Genomic DNA, 18255 nt, shown 5'->3' on the forward strand with positions numbered 1-18255 from the left:
TATATTTATTTTTTTATTTTTTTTTTTATGTAGTATATACACCAACATATAAAATATATGACATGTAGGAATGTGTCCAAAATGCTTTACTTGCTACAGTCTGAGGGGGAAAAAAGAGTGGACATAGATTGAATTGGAGTTCATAGCAGGATACTGACAGGAGATGCTGATGGAATTATCTGCAGAGAGATGAGTCAGGGATTCAGGGAAGGTTTGGGAACAGTGTCTAAACGGTAAACACTCTAAGCTTAGAGTGCTACATCCTGCATCCTCACAAGTATACACTGATTTTGCCCCAACTCCCCCCTTAGCACCACCCTCTGTGGTGCCGCAGTGATCTAAAATAGACCACCTCTCAGTTCTGCAGTACCTACATCTACTCCCCAGGGGTCTCTCTACCCACACCTGCCTCTGTAGAAATGGCTCACATAAGCAAGAGGAGATGCGTTTCCACGTGTGCATACTGTATATGAAGGGAAACAGTTGTTTTTGTGTGGGGCAGAGGGCCGAAAGATAATGAAATCTGAACAGAGAAAATGCACGGAGAAGGAAGAAGCCTGGGATAAGTGATAGCTGGCACACTGATGACGAAAATAGGAATTTTGTCTGGAATTTTGATCTTTTTAGTGACTTGAGACCCTCAAGTCATGAACCTGATCTTTTTAAGCAGGTTAACATTTGGACCATCTGTGTTTTCTTTCTGAAACTGAAATTAGTCTAAATTGAAAGGAAACGCTCATGCAGCAATTACACGCATGTGTTCACATTGCACTTAAGATTATCCAGGCACAGCTCTGACTTCTGGAAAACCAGTACGGCAGTTAGAGTGCACATACAACCCTGGTTTTAGAAATGACACGGCCACTCTGTTGCAATCACCGAATTAGAGAAGGAGAGACAGATGCCGCTGGCAGCAGACAGGGACGAGGGGAAGATGGGACAAATGAGAGGGGTGTGGTGGTGACGGTGGGGGTTGCAGAAAAACGGCAAAATCAAAATAATAACAGAGCGAAAGCAAAATTGTGGGAGGCAGAAGTCCTTAGTGAGATGAATCAATTGTGTGCATGCGTGTTCTCCTCCTACTGCCACATCTGCCATCTCATCCACAAACCCTGACTAAATCTCCTCCCTCCTCTAACTTTCACTTCTGAATCAGCCACTTCCAGCAACACAATCCAATACAAGATCCCTTTTACCAGCCAAATAATTTGTGGATAATGATCATCCACCGGTACTTCTCCCTCTAGTGGCAGGCTTCTTCAAAAATGGGTTCATCCTCCTCATCCTCTGTGTCCTCTCCATGAAAATGTTCCTTTCCTTTCTTGTTTCCATCATTCTTTCTCTAATCCCTTTCCTTTGTCTCACTTATCCATTTCCTCGTGCTTGCTCCTTTCCATCTAACTGCTCTTCTTCTCTGCTTGTCCTTCCCTTATTCTCAAACAATCCTTCAGCCACACTTGGCGCTGTCCTTTTTCTCACCTCCCCTTGCCAAAACTAATTTTGATGTCTTTGTTTGCTAATAACTTCCATGCCCTATTCTTCCCTTGCACGTATATCCCTTCTTTTCATCTCCCGTTTCCCTCGTTCTTTATAAATTCTTCCTCAGCTACTATTTTTCTCCTTCTATTCGCTATGCACTGCTGTCTTTTCTTGTCCATCCAAACTCACCGTTACTTCTCCCCTTTCCTCACATATCTCTCACTTGCCCCGTTAATCCCCCTGCCTTTGTTTTGTTTTATTTACCTTCACTCAATTTTACCTCTGTATTCTTCATCTCCCCACGACGCAGCAAGTTTATTACTAGGATATTAGATGTAGTACACAGGCACTTCCACACAGTCTAAGTGTGTGGCAGGCAAAGTAATAAATGCTCAGAGTGTAGAGTGTGTACTGTATGTAAATGTGTGTATTCCTTCCCTGGTGATCAGCAGTGAGTGACAACATCCTCATCAACAACCAAAGACAGCAGAGAAATCAACAAGGAGGCTTCTTACCTAACTACTTGAAACAAAAACAAAAAAAGAGGGACAAGAGGAAGAAAACAGGATCTGATGGAAACCACAACAAAGAAAATTTGACTATAAATTTAATTTTAGCAAAACATATGTGCAGTGGCAAGGGAAAAAGTGGCACAACGTCCTGTTGGACAGGTTTTTTAATGTCCTCTACACTGCAATTTCTAAAACCCAAATTCCTCTGTGTCCTGCTTGTGTGTTTGCATCTGTTTGTATTCGGATCCTTAGAGAAATAAGTCATTCTGTGTGAAACAGTGACGCTTCTCCCTTCTCGCTCCTCTCTCCTACCAGCTGAAGCCTGCTCTGCATAAGAATGGGGAGGGGGGGATAAATTAAACAGCTGGGCCCTTCTCCTCTCCTTCTCCACTATTATCGCGCTCACTCCATTCCCAGGACTGTTCTCTTCGCTTGATATGAAAGATGGAGGAACAATGCTCTCGTACCTGGTGCTCAAGTAAAATCTGATATACAAGAGAGGGAGAGAGTGATAAACTAGTAAACCAATCAGTGGTTCTATTACTTTGAGGGATGTATTTTTTTCCTTTTATAGCCAATGTTCACCAATGGAAAGCAGTGCATCAGATATAAGGAAATATTCCCTTAAAGGGTCCACACACTTATGCAAGGAATACAGTTTAACAATATATTAGCCCTGATGCATCATGAAAGTCTTTGATGCACTCAAAGACTTTCATGATGCATCATGATCTTTGTTCATACTAGGACCAGAAGTGAGGCTCTATGAATGGATTTGTTATTGTTGACTTCTATGTTAAATAATAATGTTTAGCAGACACAGCTCTGCGCTTTATGCAATCATGGGTGCAATCACATCCCAGGGTGAGCGGCACAGCCTAGCAGACTGTGCATGTCAACATTAGCGGCTGGACCACAACGCTTATGTTTGTATGTCTGCAGAGCTGAGCTGAAGGTGTCACCCGAGTCTCAAGTCTCATACCGTCCTCCCTGAAACACCGCTGCTGAGGACAGACACGTGTCTGTCCTCAGCCACCTGGAGCATTGGCGGGATTAAAAGCTATGATCAGACTGGTTTTGGGTAGGTATCACAGCTGTGTTGCTAGGGGCAAGGCAAGGGCACGCTGATTAACTGGCACCCTGGGGAGACACAAAGCAAGGTAGGGGAGGCAGGGGACCTGCGCAGCATGCCAGGAGTGCAGAGTGTGTCTGAGAGTGTCGGAGATTTGGATGTTTTGATAATCCAGCATATGAATCACACACTGTGTCTTTGCGTATCAGTACAAACGTCCATGTCTGTGTGATTACATGCGATTGTGTTTGTAGCAACTCTCCAAGGAGCCAACTGCATATCATGTAGCTCTGCAGGCAGCCAGATGCCCTTGTACAGGACACCCACATTGGAAATCCATCCATAAGAATGGAGATTACATTGGAGACGATTGGCCAGCAGCCATCCCGCTCTTCCTCCTCTCACAGAAACCTCTCTCCATCAAACTCGCCTCATTCTGCTTTTCATTTGGTAACTTTAGATGGATTGCTCTCTTATCCACTGGGTGTTTTCGAGAGCAGATTGGCATAAGAAACCACAGCCTTATGTACTGTAACCTCGTGCTACTAGATGCATCTCTTGTGTTGTTCTTAAATGCTTGCTCCTGTTTTTTTTTTCTTTTGTTCGGTTCTTTTATTAACAAATGTGATCAAATTGTGATTTTATAGCAATTCCAACAGGTGTTTGGGAAAGATGGCAAGTGATGCCAGTGCAGAGTCAAATTTCAGTCTATTTTTCTGGGAGATGATGTTAAAGAGTCAAAAATTGACAAAATTGAGATGATAAGATGGCAGTTTTGGATCTGTTTTTTTCTCCTCCATCTTTTTTTTTAAACCAGAGACTGCAGACGAGTTTTGTCTCTTCATGTGAAACGCGAGGGAAAAGAAAGCGATTTACCTACCCACCATGCTCTTTTGTTCAATGTAAATACATCAGCCACCATTCACGTCTGCGTGCATCTCAAACAGACAGCTCGCTGTTTTAACAGCTAGCTCATCTGTCTTTCATCTTTGCAGCAGTTATCAATGCAGCAGCTCGTTTTCATTTCTTCCCCTCTTTCGTCTTGCTTCGACAGGATCCTCACCACCTTTCATCTCGGCCACGGTGGATTTGTGCGAGGGTGGCTGCCAAAGTGAGCCAAAGAAAGCCCCCCTCCCCCCACCTTCCCAACCCCAACTCGTGTGGAAATCAAAGTTGTCACTTCTCTAATTACCCAAAGCAATCTTTTCCCTCTCCTGATCTGCACTACTTAGCTGCGTCTCTCCTCTTTCCCTTCTCTACTCATCATTATTCCTTGACTGTTTTAGTGTTCTCGCTCTCTCCATCATCACATAGCCACAGGCCAATAATTGGAAATACCTTCCAACGGTGCAAGATCCAATCACAAGAAGTCACAGAGCACCAGAGGCCCAATAAGAACCAGCAGAATGAGGGAGGGAACTATCATTAGAGACAAGTGACTAAGCTGGCTGACTTCAATTAACTATTACTGGCTTTTCTGCTGTACCTGTACCTTGAATGTAATAATGTAAGAGCCCAAAATATGACAAATGTTTGTCACGCATCGAATCCCAGTAAAGCTTTAAGAATACTTTTTTAAAAATTATTATCATAAAGAGCTGTTTTCAGGGTAAAGTGAACTTAAAAACTCCACCTGCTTATAGTAATAACATAAAAAACACGAATGAACAACAGAAATTTGTGTTAGCGACTGCAGATTACAGAAACACAGAGCTTCTGTGGCGCAACTCTATAAACTAGTCCTAACCAAGGACTAGTTTATAGAGTTTCTGTGAGAAAAGCATATTTTAAGAATTTTGAGAAAATGGAAACATTTTGTGCTCAATTCCAGGAGCTCCGTACTGTGTTGGCGTTAATGCTGAATAAGTTACATTTATACCTTAATGTCATGCAGGGGCTGTTACAACAGTGCAGACTAATTAGGGCTGGATGAGGTGACCCTGGATCTTCCTTTAGTTACGCTGCAAATGCCATAGGTTTTGCATTCTTTGTGTGTTTATACACCCCTCTGCATTTAATCATTAGTTATTATTCATTCCTGTCTCTCTTCTACAGTGTGTCTTTTTGGGGGTCGACTGACTGATTTTCTACCTTTTTCTCAAGGTAGTTTATATTGTATTACCTTACAATATAAACTACCTTGAGGTGACCGTTATTGTGATTCAGCACTGTATAAATGGAACTGAATTATTAACGTTATGGAAAATGAATGAATGAGCCTAGTTTCCAGTATATAAAGCTGCTGGTGCCATACCATATGACAGTTGAAATGGTTTACTGCCAATCCCACCATGTGGTTCACTCCACACCGTCATCTGTCATCTAGTGCTTGGAGGAACATTAAAGCGATGCAGGTCTACTTCAGTACTGTTTGTTTAGAGGCCAAAGCTGCTGAAGTAAAATCTAGTCCATGTTCAACTGAAGTCTCTATGCCTACAGCCATTTGTCTCACTCTGTATAAAGTGCACCCTTCTTTCCTAATCAAGTTGCTCACCCCTATTTTTAGAGTGCTCTCATATAGCTTTTGCTAAAGGGAAAAGGGAAGCAGATTTTCTGGGCTGCCACAGTCCCCCCCTCCTCACATTGACAATTTTTCTTCAAGTTGTTTCTTTTTGTCTCCCTGACTGCAGAGGTAGCAGAGACAAAGATGGTTACCGACGCACCGTGGCAACATGAAGGTAAAGATAAAAAGGGGAAGTAGGAAGGAGAGAGCATAGCCAAGAGCTTTGTTGACCCCTTTACTCAGACCATTTATCTGAGTAGTAAGAACATCTTAACAACTCAGTCGGAAGAGCTGAAGCTGACCTTGCTGGTACAAAGAGTCTCTCTTCTTCTGTGAATCCATGTCTTTCCTCTTTACTCCCCCCCCCCCCGACTATAAATGCCAGCCTTCACGCTGCACAGATCCTCTAAGTGCCTTACAGAGTGAAAACAGGCAATAACAACAGCCCTGTCTTTGTACTTTATCTTTCCTCTTTTCTTTTCTGCCCTTGTCTTATGATCTGTATTAAGACCTGGGCTGGACTCCTCAAAGTCAACATTATCTGGAGCAGCAAGTAATTTATGTTTTACAAACTTATTCTAAGTTCATGCACGACTCTACATTGCACGTGAATGGTGTGTTTATGCTCTATCACATTGGACAGGCTATATGTAAAGAATTTCCCAAATCTGGGACAAATTAAGTTTATCTTATCTTAATCTTGCCCGCTGTGTTGCAATCCAATTTGTGAAGCTCTTATTAGTCAGTAACATTCTTTATCCATCAGTAAGAAGCCTTATCCATCTCAGCACCAACAGCAGCTTGCTTCCAGCATGCATACTGGATTTCGCCTCCCCCCACCAAACCACTCCTTCTCTTTCTTCCTCTCTCTTCCTTCTTCTCCATTAGACATTTTCAGCAATGCATCCCCTTTGCTACACTTTGCCGCACTTCCTCTTTTCTACCCCCCCTGCCGTCAGACCCTCCATCCATGCATCCATTGCCATCCCCTAACCGCCACTTCTTCTTTCCAGTTCTGCTCAACTGCAGTCAGAAACTAAAGCGAAGTGACAGCTCCATAGTAAATCTGCTGCTTGTAAATACAGCTCTCAATGACTAGGAAACAGTAGGATTGCACACTGTGAGCTCTCATTGGTCATAATGACACAGTTATGAGGCAGCAAAATATGGTAATCGCAGCCAATATGCTGTGATGGTGTTGATATAACTGTGGTTGTAAAATTCAGAATGATTATTCAAAGCTCAGGGGACACCTTAGTGAATCCCAAATGCCAAGTGTGGTATAAACTCACATAAAATGAATGGATTCTTCCTGAAGCTGAATTCTTACTGTAATGTCACAACTCACTGTGTCCTGTGACTATAGCCACCATCCATTCATCCATCCATTTTCCTCTGTCTATCTAATCCAATGGGGCTCAGCCCAGCTGTCACTGGGCAGACAGACACCTAGATTCACAGAAAGAGTTAATGTGATGGAGTAGTATGACACAAATCACACAGATTCACGTATTACAATTTACTACAAAAACTATACTATATCTCTATATAAACAACAACACGTCTCCCTTCACAGCTTAGAAACAGCTAAGATGGAAAATTTGTTTCAGTGGTTGAAAGGGCAACTGGCTCCTTGTAAGAGAGGGATTACTGCTATAGCGGCCTCCACTCACTAAATCTGACCTCTCCTTGGGGGTGTTTCAGCAGCTTGATTGGCAAGAAAGTAAAGAACAGGAAGAGAATAACTCAAGAAAAGAGTAAAAAAAAAAAGACATTTGTGGAATTTGATCTATGAGCAGGATTTTAAAATCTAAACTACAATTTAGAATTAAATCTGCTTTTTGATGAAAATGATATACACCCATGATGCATTCAAAATGTTGGACTGTCCCTGCTGCCTGTAGTCCTGTTCTGTGTTTCTAGAGCTGCGCCCATAACCAGGTTCCTTATGCCTGCCTTTCTGCAAATGAGAACTCATCATTTGCAAGACAGAGGAAGCTGGGTGAGGTCTTACGTGGGGATAATATTGTGAACACCATTTACAGTGTGGAAATCAAATGTGACAAGGAATGTGAGCTGGTGTGCGACAAGAGAAGGCTCAGCAGAGAAGAGTGTAAGGCAGGAGGACCAGTACATCCTCCTTACTCCAGTGAAGCAAAGAAAATATTTAATCTCCTGCTGAACTTGTGATTTTGCTCAATTACAAAGAAATGAAGACTCTCTAGTGAGAGTTTCATTTTACTGGAGACTATCAACCAGAAGTAAATGATATATAAAAACTTATATAAAAATGATTTGAATTTCATTGAAAGAAATAAGCACTTGATCCTCTACAACCCAGGAGAATCAATCAATCCATTACAGATACTCCTGATCTTACTCCTGTGTATAAAGCACACCTGTTCACAAAATGAGTTTCTTCCATTCCAACCTCTCCACCATCAGGCTGCCACGGGCAAGACCAAAAGAGCGCTCAAAAGATGCTAGGGACATAACTGTAGACTTGCACAAGGTTAAAAGACCATCAGTAAGGAGCTCATGGGATTTTCTTCCAATTCCAATTATTTCCAATTATTACCAATTATTTGAAAATAGATGAAATCTAAAATGATCATTATCACCCTCCATTTGCAAGATCTTGCCTCATGAATTGAGGATGATCATGAAAAAAGTGTTGAATCAGCCCAAAACTACATGGAAGGAGTTTGTTAAAGATCTGAAGGTCAGAAGAGATTCCAGATGAAAATAACCTCTAATTCTTACTGCACATTCTGCTCGACTGCTACTATCCCAAAGAGAATGCATTAAGGTTTAATGCATTCTCTTAATGCATGACTGTCCTGATGTGTTCTTCTTCTGGGGCAAGGTAATAAAGTTATTGACATCACTGACAAATATCAGTCTTCCTGTTGACCCACTGCTACATCTTCTGCTTGATGACTCTAGGCTTCCAATGACAATGAAAGCATGCAAATTGTGGCTGGCAGGCATAACTAGCCAAAAAACTAGTGGTTCAGAGGTGGCTACCACCACACGATCTCTCGGTGAAACACTGGTTACATGCCTTCTTAGATATCTTGTACTTAGAACTATCCTCAGCTAGGGTCAACCATGCAAACCCCTCAACAGTCCAAAACTGGCTGAAGGGAATTAGAGAGACCAAAAGGTTGCTCAGAAATGTGCAATAGGGAGTTAATGCATGTTATTCTCTTTTTGTTTTAAATCACTGATCTATTGTACCGTTCTCCTTGTTCATTATGTTAACCTGTTGTGTCATTGGAATGTCATGGTTATGCTGCAAATGTGATGTGTGTTGGTAGCGAGGATGGGGGTGGAGAGGGGGAGAATGTTCTCGGGAAAGCCAATATATTGTATGTTTGTGGTGTGCTGTATAAGACAGATTCCCTTTGTTCTAAAAGCAAATAAATATTGCATTACAAAAGATCTGAAGGCAGTTGGGACCACAGTCACCAAGAAGACCGCTTGTACCACACTACACGACAATGCACTGAAACGTTGCACTGCCTGCAAGGTCCTCCTGCTTAGGAAGGTACACATACATCCCCATCTCAAGTTTGCTAGAGAACATCTAAATAATTCAGAGAAGGCTTGGGATGAAGTGTTGTGGTCAAATGAAGCCAAAATAAAGCTAGTTGGCATTAACCTGATCTACCCAAAGAACACCATCCCCACAGTCAAACAGGCCATAGTTATGAATGACTGTCTATCTCTCTGTGCTAGCCCAACAGTGGATTGGCGGCCTGTCTGGGACCTACTTGTGTTTGAGGGGTCAAAGGGCCAATATTGCATAAAATCTTGGATGAGAAGATGAGAGATGGGTCGTGGATGGGTCTTCCAGCATGACAATGATCCTAAATATATCGACAAGGCAAGTCAGTTTTTTTCCAGGGCTTTGGTTGATATTTGGTCTCTCACTATAAAATTAAACTACCACAAAAACTGAAGACTTCTGAATCACCAATGAGCAAAAGTGCATATTCTCCTGACATTCTAAATAGGCTGTTGTTATAAATGGCTGCCTGTGTCTCTGTGCTAGCCCTACAGTGGATTGGTGAGCTGTTTGTGGTGTACCTCCAGGCAGAACTACAAGCCTGAATTGGATATACAGGAGAAAATTAATGGATAGATGGATGATATACACTGTGCAAGACTCCAGAGACACGAGCTTTAAGAGAAAATCAATGGTAAAAAGTGTGGCAGTCCTGTCCCCACTGCATAATTAACAAGTTCATTCTGAAATAAAATCACCGCAGCCATAAAAACTAACAACAGCAAATGACAAAAAAGTTTCAATTACCATTTTGTGCCATCATTATACACTATAAATTGCCTTCAGATCACTTCAGTAAGACAACTTTCTGTAACTTTAGAGAAAAACATTATATGTGTCATTCATTCTCTCAGAAAAAAGATAAAAGCACCATTATTCACTTCAGAAAACTCTGCTCTATGGACATAATGGACATTACTCAGTTCCTAGACCAAGGAAGTTTCAGCATTTAACAAAGTTACATATACTTGAGGAATATGGCATGCCAGTACAAAAATAAAGAAAAGCTATGAAGAAGTGAGCAAACATGACTCTTTCTCATTAGTCATGCTGTAATTTATAAGTCTGCTAGCATCTGCATGCCTAATTATCAGACCATGTAAGCCTATATATAAATGTAACTTTGCATTGGCCAGAGAAACAATGTGTTTCTTCTTTTAAAAGCTGCAGTTTAGCTTTAATTAATGTTCAGTGAAGCTCTGTAAAAACACTGTATGATACATAAGCTAACAAACACTGATGCAGAGCAACAGTCATTCTTAAGTCTTTATTTTTCTGTATTGCCTCAAACCAGAAAATAATACTTTGGTCACTCAGAAATGAATATTCCTAAAGGGCAATGCCATAAAATCACAAACAAACCTTTTAAGATAAAAAATAATTAACCACATGAGACCACTTCCTTTCTCACAGCAGATGACCAGTAAATAAAGGGACTAGAGTGTGAAATGGTACAATTACAGCCCGTATGGCACCGGTGCTAACATCTGCCTGTTTTTCTGAGGCAAGGTTGAGGTGCTCAGTGTGACACGGGGATGTTTTTATTGAGCCACTATGCCATTTTGGGAAAATGGGAGGTGGGGCGGGCTAATAACTGTTGCTGCAGGAGCCACCGGGGACACCTGACATGCTGGATTAGTTGGCCGAGCGTTCCTCTGACACTTTTTGTCTGCTCTCTGTCCATCAAATACGATGTGCACATGCACACAGACACACACAAACATGCTGTACTATGTGATGCACCCAGACAGATGCATGCACTGTCACACGTAGAATCAGACATGGACCACAACACCCACAGACACACAGACTCCCCGAGGACTACTAACATCACTTCGTGGGACGTCAGGAGACGTGTTGCTTAGCCGCTGAATGTGCCTGACCCGTGACGGCCACATTCGCTGTCAACATCTTGTCTCTCCAAATCATCACCTCGAAATGGCCTTCTGTTTAAAAGCTTGCTGCTGGCCAGCCTGGGTTTTAATAAAGGCTTTGTGAGTAAAGCGATGCAAAATCTTCAGTAATCTCCAGATATTTTGGGCTGAGGCCACTTATAGTGCACACAAACGTGTTTTTTGTCAGAATAAGACACAGAGAGAAAATCTGCCACCTTTTTCACGAGGAATGACGGCTCTACATTCTCCGTTTTACTTCCACCTTCCTTGTGGCCTCATCCTCTGGGAGCTTTTACCAGAGACCCCAGGCATCCCACATGTAACTCTCAATATGCACAGAATGTCAGACACGGTTCAGAACTGCAAAAGTATACCAAGGAGACTGCTTGATGTGGGTCACAACAGTCCCTCTGGGGAAGGGGATTTCACAGGAAAGTGCACTTCCTTGTTTTGTTAGAGGGACCAGACAAATATGGTACCTGTACCATCCAACAGACGCACCATTGCAGGCATTTTTCATGACAACTTGTTCTATTTTTCTTGAAATCTGGTTTACAACGACAGCATAAGATGACATAAGTTTTCTGCTGGGACGGCATACCAATGACACTGCATAATGTAAGCATCAAGAAAATGAAGTAGGTTTGAATACAGTCCCAAACCGTGAGCGCAAACTATTTTGTCCTATTTAGAGAATCAGAAGATGTCTAAATCTCCAATCTGGGTCATGGGAACTTGTTTCAACAGGGGACCTCCTTTTTCTTTCTCTACAAAAATATAACATCACTTTCTCTCTCCCTTTATGCACCTCATGTGTCAGTTAGGAAGTTGCAATCCCATCTCTCTCTCTCTCTACATACTCCTCCACCCATCTGCACCTAAGCCTCATCCTAAGTTTTGCTTTCCTAATGTGTAACATGTCTATGTCCCTAAGACAAGCCCCACCCACTCCCCAAGGAATATGATGATGAGCACAACCTTCAAAGTGGGTATGGGTGCAATCAGAGCTGGCACCCAAAAAAAGTTAGAGTGTAATCAGCTCACATGAATGAAACAAACCTATTCTACAGCCATTTAGCCGCCCTGCTACCACCCACACGACCCCACTCATCTTCGTGACCTCCTAAAAGTTCCAGCCCGAGCACAAAACTCATCAAATAAACTAACAAACAAAAACAAAATCACACTCTTCAATTGTTGATAAGCACAGGAAAAGGAAAGAAGTGTTTGATGAGGACAACAACCGCGGCGAGGAGGGCGGAAGGGAAGAGGAATAAAAAGAATACGATATGGGATGTGCATTAATGTTTCTTGATGAAACGAAACATAGATTCGGATGATGACACTCACTTGCCAATGTTAACAGGCTGCTCAGCTGTTATTTTCCGAGCGGTTTGCGCTATTGTTAGATGAAGGCTCCTTTTTGGAGCGTGCGCTGTTGTGAAAAGGGCTGCATTTCCATCATAATAACAACTGAAAAGAGTGAACTGTCACACGGCACTTCCTTTTCTGGCTGTGATGCATTCCCCTCAGTCTGGCCTTGCTGTGTTGATGGATGAGCGAGAGAATATGCTTCTCTCAATGCCAAAACAAAGCTTCGAAATATGGGATCACTGCTGTGACAGAGAATGTCACAGTCCCACTGCTCTATATGTCAACAAGAGTAAATATCATGACCACATTAGCGGCGCTCTCCCTGCAGTTTGAAACAATGATGATACATAGACAGTGCTTTTAGACAACGGGACGAGAATGCATCGACTTCGGGTGGAGGTTTGCACATTGGACAGCATCGGTGCGGAATAAAAAACACTGCTTATTCGTTTGTAACATGAGACAGTCCTGCGTGGTGTTGCGTAGTCGTTGTGGGAACACAAAATGTCTTCCTTTGAACAACCATGAACAAAAGGGAAACACAGTGGAGAGAGAAATTACGTGGGGAGCTTCAGCATAACCAAAAATAACTTCATATTTCAGACTGAAATAGAATACTATGATTATGGTTAAACAAAGAGTGGGGGAATTAACACACTCCCAGCCGTGACTCATCGGGAGTTTGCCCTCGTTTAAACGATGTTGCACCCGTGTTTATCTCGAAGCGAAGGCTTGAGTTAAAAACACCTCCACGCTTTCCCAGCTTGAGGTTTCCTCCCTGTTTATCCTGCCTAAAAACCTTGCTCACCAACCATACGTGGCTGGCATACTCACGTTCGGCTGGCCTCCATTCAGTGCTGGCTTCACAGTGCCAGGAGCTATAATGGCAGACTAACCACAGAGAGCCGGTTGCACTTAGATGAGGACGGCTTGCCTCGGGAAGGCTACTTTGCTCTTCCTGCCTTTTAGACCAGAACTGGACTTAATCACCAGGAATAATGCAAGCAGCCTCTAAATATGAATGCTGTGATAAATAAAACAGAATGTGTGTCTTTAAGAGAGAAAAAGATCATTTTTAGTTGCACATAGGTTGGGGGGGCTAAAATAATGAATATTTCATTTGCAAAGCTCCTTCTTTCTCTCTCCACTTTGTTGCCCAGCTTATCGGAAAACTCAGACCTGTGAAGGATCTAATCCAATACTGCCTCCCTCCCTCAGTCCCTAGATCAAGCCCACTGTTCCTACCTGAGGGGAAACGTTCAATGACGGGCTGGTTGTCCACCTGTAGCGTGGCGTTTCCACCACTGCGTGTGAATCGCACCACGTGGTATTTGCCGTCGCTCACCATCACCGCACTCTCCTCGATGGTTATATCGTCTGTTCCCACGTTGAAGATCACGCCGACCTTTCCCCGTTCCTGTAAACAGAGGTTGATGCAATACACAGTCAACAAAAATGCACCAGCATGCACTAATACGTTAAGTTCAAACATATACCCATAAAATATAACATGAAGGGTTAGGGTTAGTGGAAAAGCTTGACCGCGGTCTCTTCTAAGATTAAGCCCTCATTGTCCACTGCTCCATCCCAACATCTGGTTTCAAACAGAATCTGGTACAATTCATGTATTCATGGATATGGTGAATTGAGAGCCACGATTAAAGGATCTAAATGTTTTAAATATTCAGCTTTAAATAGGGTAGCTGTGGCTCAGAAAGTAGAGCAGGCCATCTCCTAATCATAAGGTTGATGGTTCAATCCTGCCTGTTCCAGTCTTTATGCCAAAGCATCCTTGGGCAATATACTAAACACTAAGTTGCTCCCGATGTGTGATTTAAATGGCTAAATGACCTCCTCAACATGTCTTGAAGTCCTCCAGAGGCCTGGTAATGAACTAATCATTTGATTCAGGCGTGTTGACCCAGGGTGAGATCTAAAACCTGCAGGACACCGGCCCTTGAGGCCTGGAGTTGGACACCCCTGACTTAGACAAAGAGAAGTGCTTTATCTAAATGACTGAAAAAAACACAGTTTATAAAGTGCTTTGAGCACTCAGGTAGAGTACTGTATTTTTTTGGATTATAAGGCGCATTTAAAACCCTTAAATTTTCTCAAAAATTGACAGTGTGCCTTAAAATCCGGTGTGCTTTATGTATTAATTCTAGTTGTGCTTACTGACCTCGAACCAATTTTATGTGGTAGACGGCCATCAAAAATCAGTCAAAATGTTTTAGTATGACTTTGGTAAGCTACAAAGCTGGATTGTCGGAGCGTTACGGCTACCGTAGTCTGGAGCCTTGCGGAGAAATACGTACTGTGTGTACAGGGACCCCAAAATGGCACCTGTTAAGAGACATGCTTACGAAGTGGATTTCAAACTTTAGGCTATCAGTCATGCAGTTGAACATACGAATAAAGCAGCTGTGAGATAATCCAACATCACAATTTGATGGACTTGTGGAAGAGGAATGAACTGAAAAAGTGAGTGTACTTTTCTGTATTTTATGTGTTAAAACTTAACGATGTTGAGAGTTATTGTGATAGAGTTGAATAAAGTTTCACTTTATTTTGTTTCGCTTAATGTGCCTTATAATCCGGTGTGCCTTATAGTCCGAAAAATACGGTAGAAAAAAGCGATCTATAAGAACCGGTCTATTTACCTTTTTTATAAAAACGCTATTAAAGTGGTCACTTAGGTTTAGGTTTGTGCCATTTAAGCTGTCTTTAGAGATGATTTATAGATTCCCTGGAAAAAATATCTCAACAGCTACTCAGCTCGCTGCAAAAACATCAGTGTTCCCAATAGTATCAACTGTTTATCCACCATCATGAACCAACAACTAATGTTGTAATTTGACCAGTGCTTTCCGTCGTTCTATTCTTTCTGGTGTTCAAGATAATTGTTATTTACAACACTGTTGTCTTTGTTACTTATGTTACCCAAAGATACCCCATGGAGCGTAGCTAGATTCCAACTGGCAATGCATAATGAGAAAAATAAAATCATGTCTTTTGTGTTTGAGAATGAATTACACTGACTGAAGCAATTGAGTTGTCAACTAAGCAGCAGTTACCCTGCACAGTTAAACTGCAGTCATCCAGCCGTGTAACAATCCATGCTAATAGGCTAATACTGTTGTTCCTTTGTTGTCCTTTGGCAAAAATCAAAAGATATTTTTCTTCAGTCAACACAAAAAGCCCCGACTGCCTGTAGTCTGATGACACTCAGAGCGTCAGATCCCACACATACAAGCCTGGTAAGGGAACAGAGTACTTGCTGAGGACTCAGGCACCTTTAGTATTCATCAACCGGGTGACCCCCCCTCCCCTCTCCCATCTATTAGTGTTGACAGCCGCCCACTGCTTCGAGTTTATTACAGTCAGCCGCCTACTCCACTCTCTTCTCCCGCCATCTCTCTCCTCTCCCTCTGTGGTTCCTGTCCTCAGTCCCAGGAAAGGTCAAAGTCATTTACAGAGTTACAGTCTGCCAGAGAGCCATAGAACAAGGGTGAGAGAGAGAAAGGGAGAAACAGAGGACATATCAGACAGCACCACTGCATACAAGTTGTCCGTCTGACTGCAAAACCTCTGTTGCACTTTTGCCCAGCTGTAAGACCCTGCTCTGGTAGCTGTTGCCCAACCTACAGACAGCAACACTTCCTGACTGTCACAGCAGGTCAAGCTCATTTGCCGGTGGGGTCACATTTGCACACTGCTATCTCCTCACTGCAGCTACAACTTCATTGATTCCGTTACCTCATTAGGTATGTGCATTTATTTTGCCACTTTCCATATGCCAAGATATTCAGGGGTGAACCTGTGGCTTTTGCTTGCAGCAGTTTTCCATTATTCATGGCTGATTAAGTATTTTAAAAAAGAAAATAAGACACCCCTAATGTTAACAGATCTCAAAATAGCCAGTTAATTGAGTAAATAAGTGCAAAGGTTGTACAGTAAGTTAATGATCAGTATAATCAGCCACATTTATGTGCATCTTAACTGCTCTTTTGCTGCTGTGTAAAGTTGTTATAGTTTTTAGCCAAGGCCACGTTACGGCCATGCACCGATGTCAGCCGTGATTAGGGTATTAATTGAGCATGCTCAAATGGTGGCGCAACATGTTGGTTGTGATTAATGCTTCGCGGGGATCAGCAGAACATAAGACACAGTTGAACAGCCAGAATAAGCAAAAGGAATCAGTGTGGAACACAACAGGAAGCAGAGCTCAGCTGTCCTACGAGATGCTCCTAATGAAGCTAGATCTGTATGAAATTGATGGACTACTCTGTAGATGGACTCATTCTGCAAGGAGGCTCGTTGGATGTCTCGAATGGCAAAGTGCTTCCAGCTTCTCAGCCACTTAATCAGCGGCTTCATGTTATAGACTGACCCTCACAGTCTTTCTGCCTGCTATCGTTGCGAACGCCAAAATCCACTATGCTGCAGATTTGACGACACCAACATGAATACAGTCTTAGAGTAATTATGAGGTGCACAAGAATAACGATTTAATCAAAGCTTTCAGTACTGACACCCTTTAGATATTGCAACGGGGAAAAACAAAATGGAGAGGGTGAGTGAAATGCTTTTGGATCGAGCGGAAATGCCAGGATCATCTCCATTACAGCCCACGCACTAGGAAGCTTAGAATAATCATAACACCTTGCTTGGAGAATTAATTCAATTTGCCAGGGTGAAGCAGAATGAATCCATGCTATTACAACTGAAAAGCAGAAGGGAGTGAATTTGAGTGATATTTACAGAGAGATTAGCATTTGTGTTCCGCAACATTAGAGTTCTTCCCGGTGCTGAGGGAATGTATCGAGCCCATTACGGTGGGAAGCCGCTGGGAACCAGTGCTTTTTTAAAAATGATTTTAGTGTAGCAGTAATGACATTTTAATGGCCGTTTCCCTTAAGCGAACATATCTCTGGAAACAGAAGGAAAAGAAAAACTCTTTGAATGACTGGGAGCAGTCAAGCCTGCAACATTGAAATGAAGGGACTAGTAGGTAACTTACAATAAACCCTGGCTGCTCTTTAAACACCACAGCTTCTCAATGACTGCTTAGCAGCCCTTAATCTGCTGTAGCTGTCAGCTAATGTCAGGAGCAAGAATGCTACGTTTTCCACTTTTATCTAGAGGGTAGCTCATCTTACTTTTCTTTCTACGGGTAAATCGGTAGCAAAGGGAGCAGGTCCGCGGTAGACTGGGGGGCAGGAGCTCTACTTTATGATCAGATGTATTTTCAATTACATCTGATCTGCCTGAAGAAGCCAGGATCTGAGTTACTGAGATTCAATTAAATATTCAAAGATCTACAATAGTGGAGGGGGTTGGACGAAATACCTATAGACAGAATTAAGTTTCAACTTTAACCAAAATCGGTTTTGGTTCTGAGGCTCTGAGTTTTACAGAGAAAGGTTTCATCTGGGGACAAGAGAAAAATCAAAGATTTCCTCTTGAATATTATATTACTTTAAGTACAAAGTTGCTGTTCTTGCCAAATATCTGATTTGTTTACCACTGCACAAACTGCTCATCAGTTTCCCACACAGTAAATCGAGTTTAGCTACCAAAAAAAAACTCGAGAAAAAAGAAAGTTTCTGTAATCTTCTCATTAGAGTCTCTCCTTCCTTGTTCTCAAAGACAAAAGAAAATTGACTTTGGAATTCTGCACGGCAGCCAGAGAAAGAGCAGTACGGAGTGCATTTCCGTCTGAAATATTTCAACATGACCTTGCGGCGTGCGAGAGCGCGTCGAGGTAAACGCTGCTGTCGGGAGTGGAATGAGAATGAGGCAGAGGCTGCAGTCGGCGTGTATGTGTGTATCAGGGTTATCGGGCTGCC

The 18255-nt window shown here is 42.4% G+C and overlaps 1 protein-coding gene across 7 annotated transcripts in view; it reads right to left on the reverse strand.

Moving 5' to 3' along the window:
- Nucleotides 1–18255, reverse strand: part of nrxn2b (neurexin 2b) — a 687884-nt gene that overhangs the window by 29790 nt on the left and 639839 nt on the right. For all 7 annotated transcript variants that reach the window (XM_014336560.2, XM_014336561.2, XM_014336563.2 and 4 more), the window contains one exon: nucleotides 13652–13823. In XM_014336560.2, the coding sequence (XP_014192046.1) occupies nucleotides 13652–13823 (172 nt within the window). The remainder of the gene's footprint in view (nucleotides 1–13651; nucleotides 13824–18255) is intronic.

This window comes from Haplochromis burtoni, unplaced genomic scaffold (genome assembly GCF_018398535.1).
Source record: "Haplochromis burtoni strain Fernald_Lab_line unplaced genomic scaffold, NCSU_Asbu1 Contig_143, whole genome shotgun sequence".
Lineage (NCBI taxonomy): Eukaryota > Metazoa > Chordata > Actinopteri > Cichliformes > Cichlidae > Haplochromis > Haplochromis burtoni.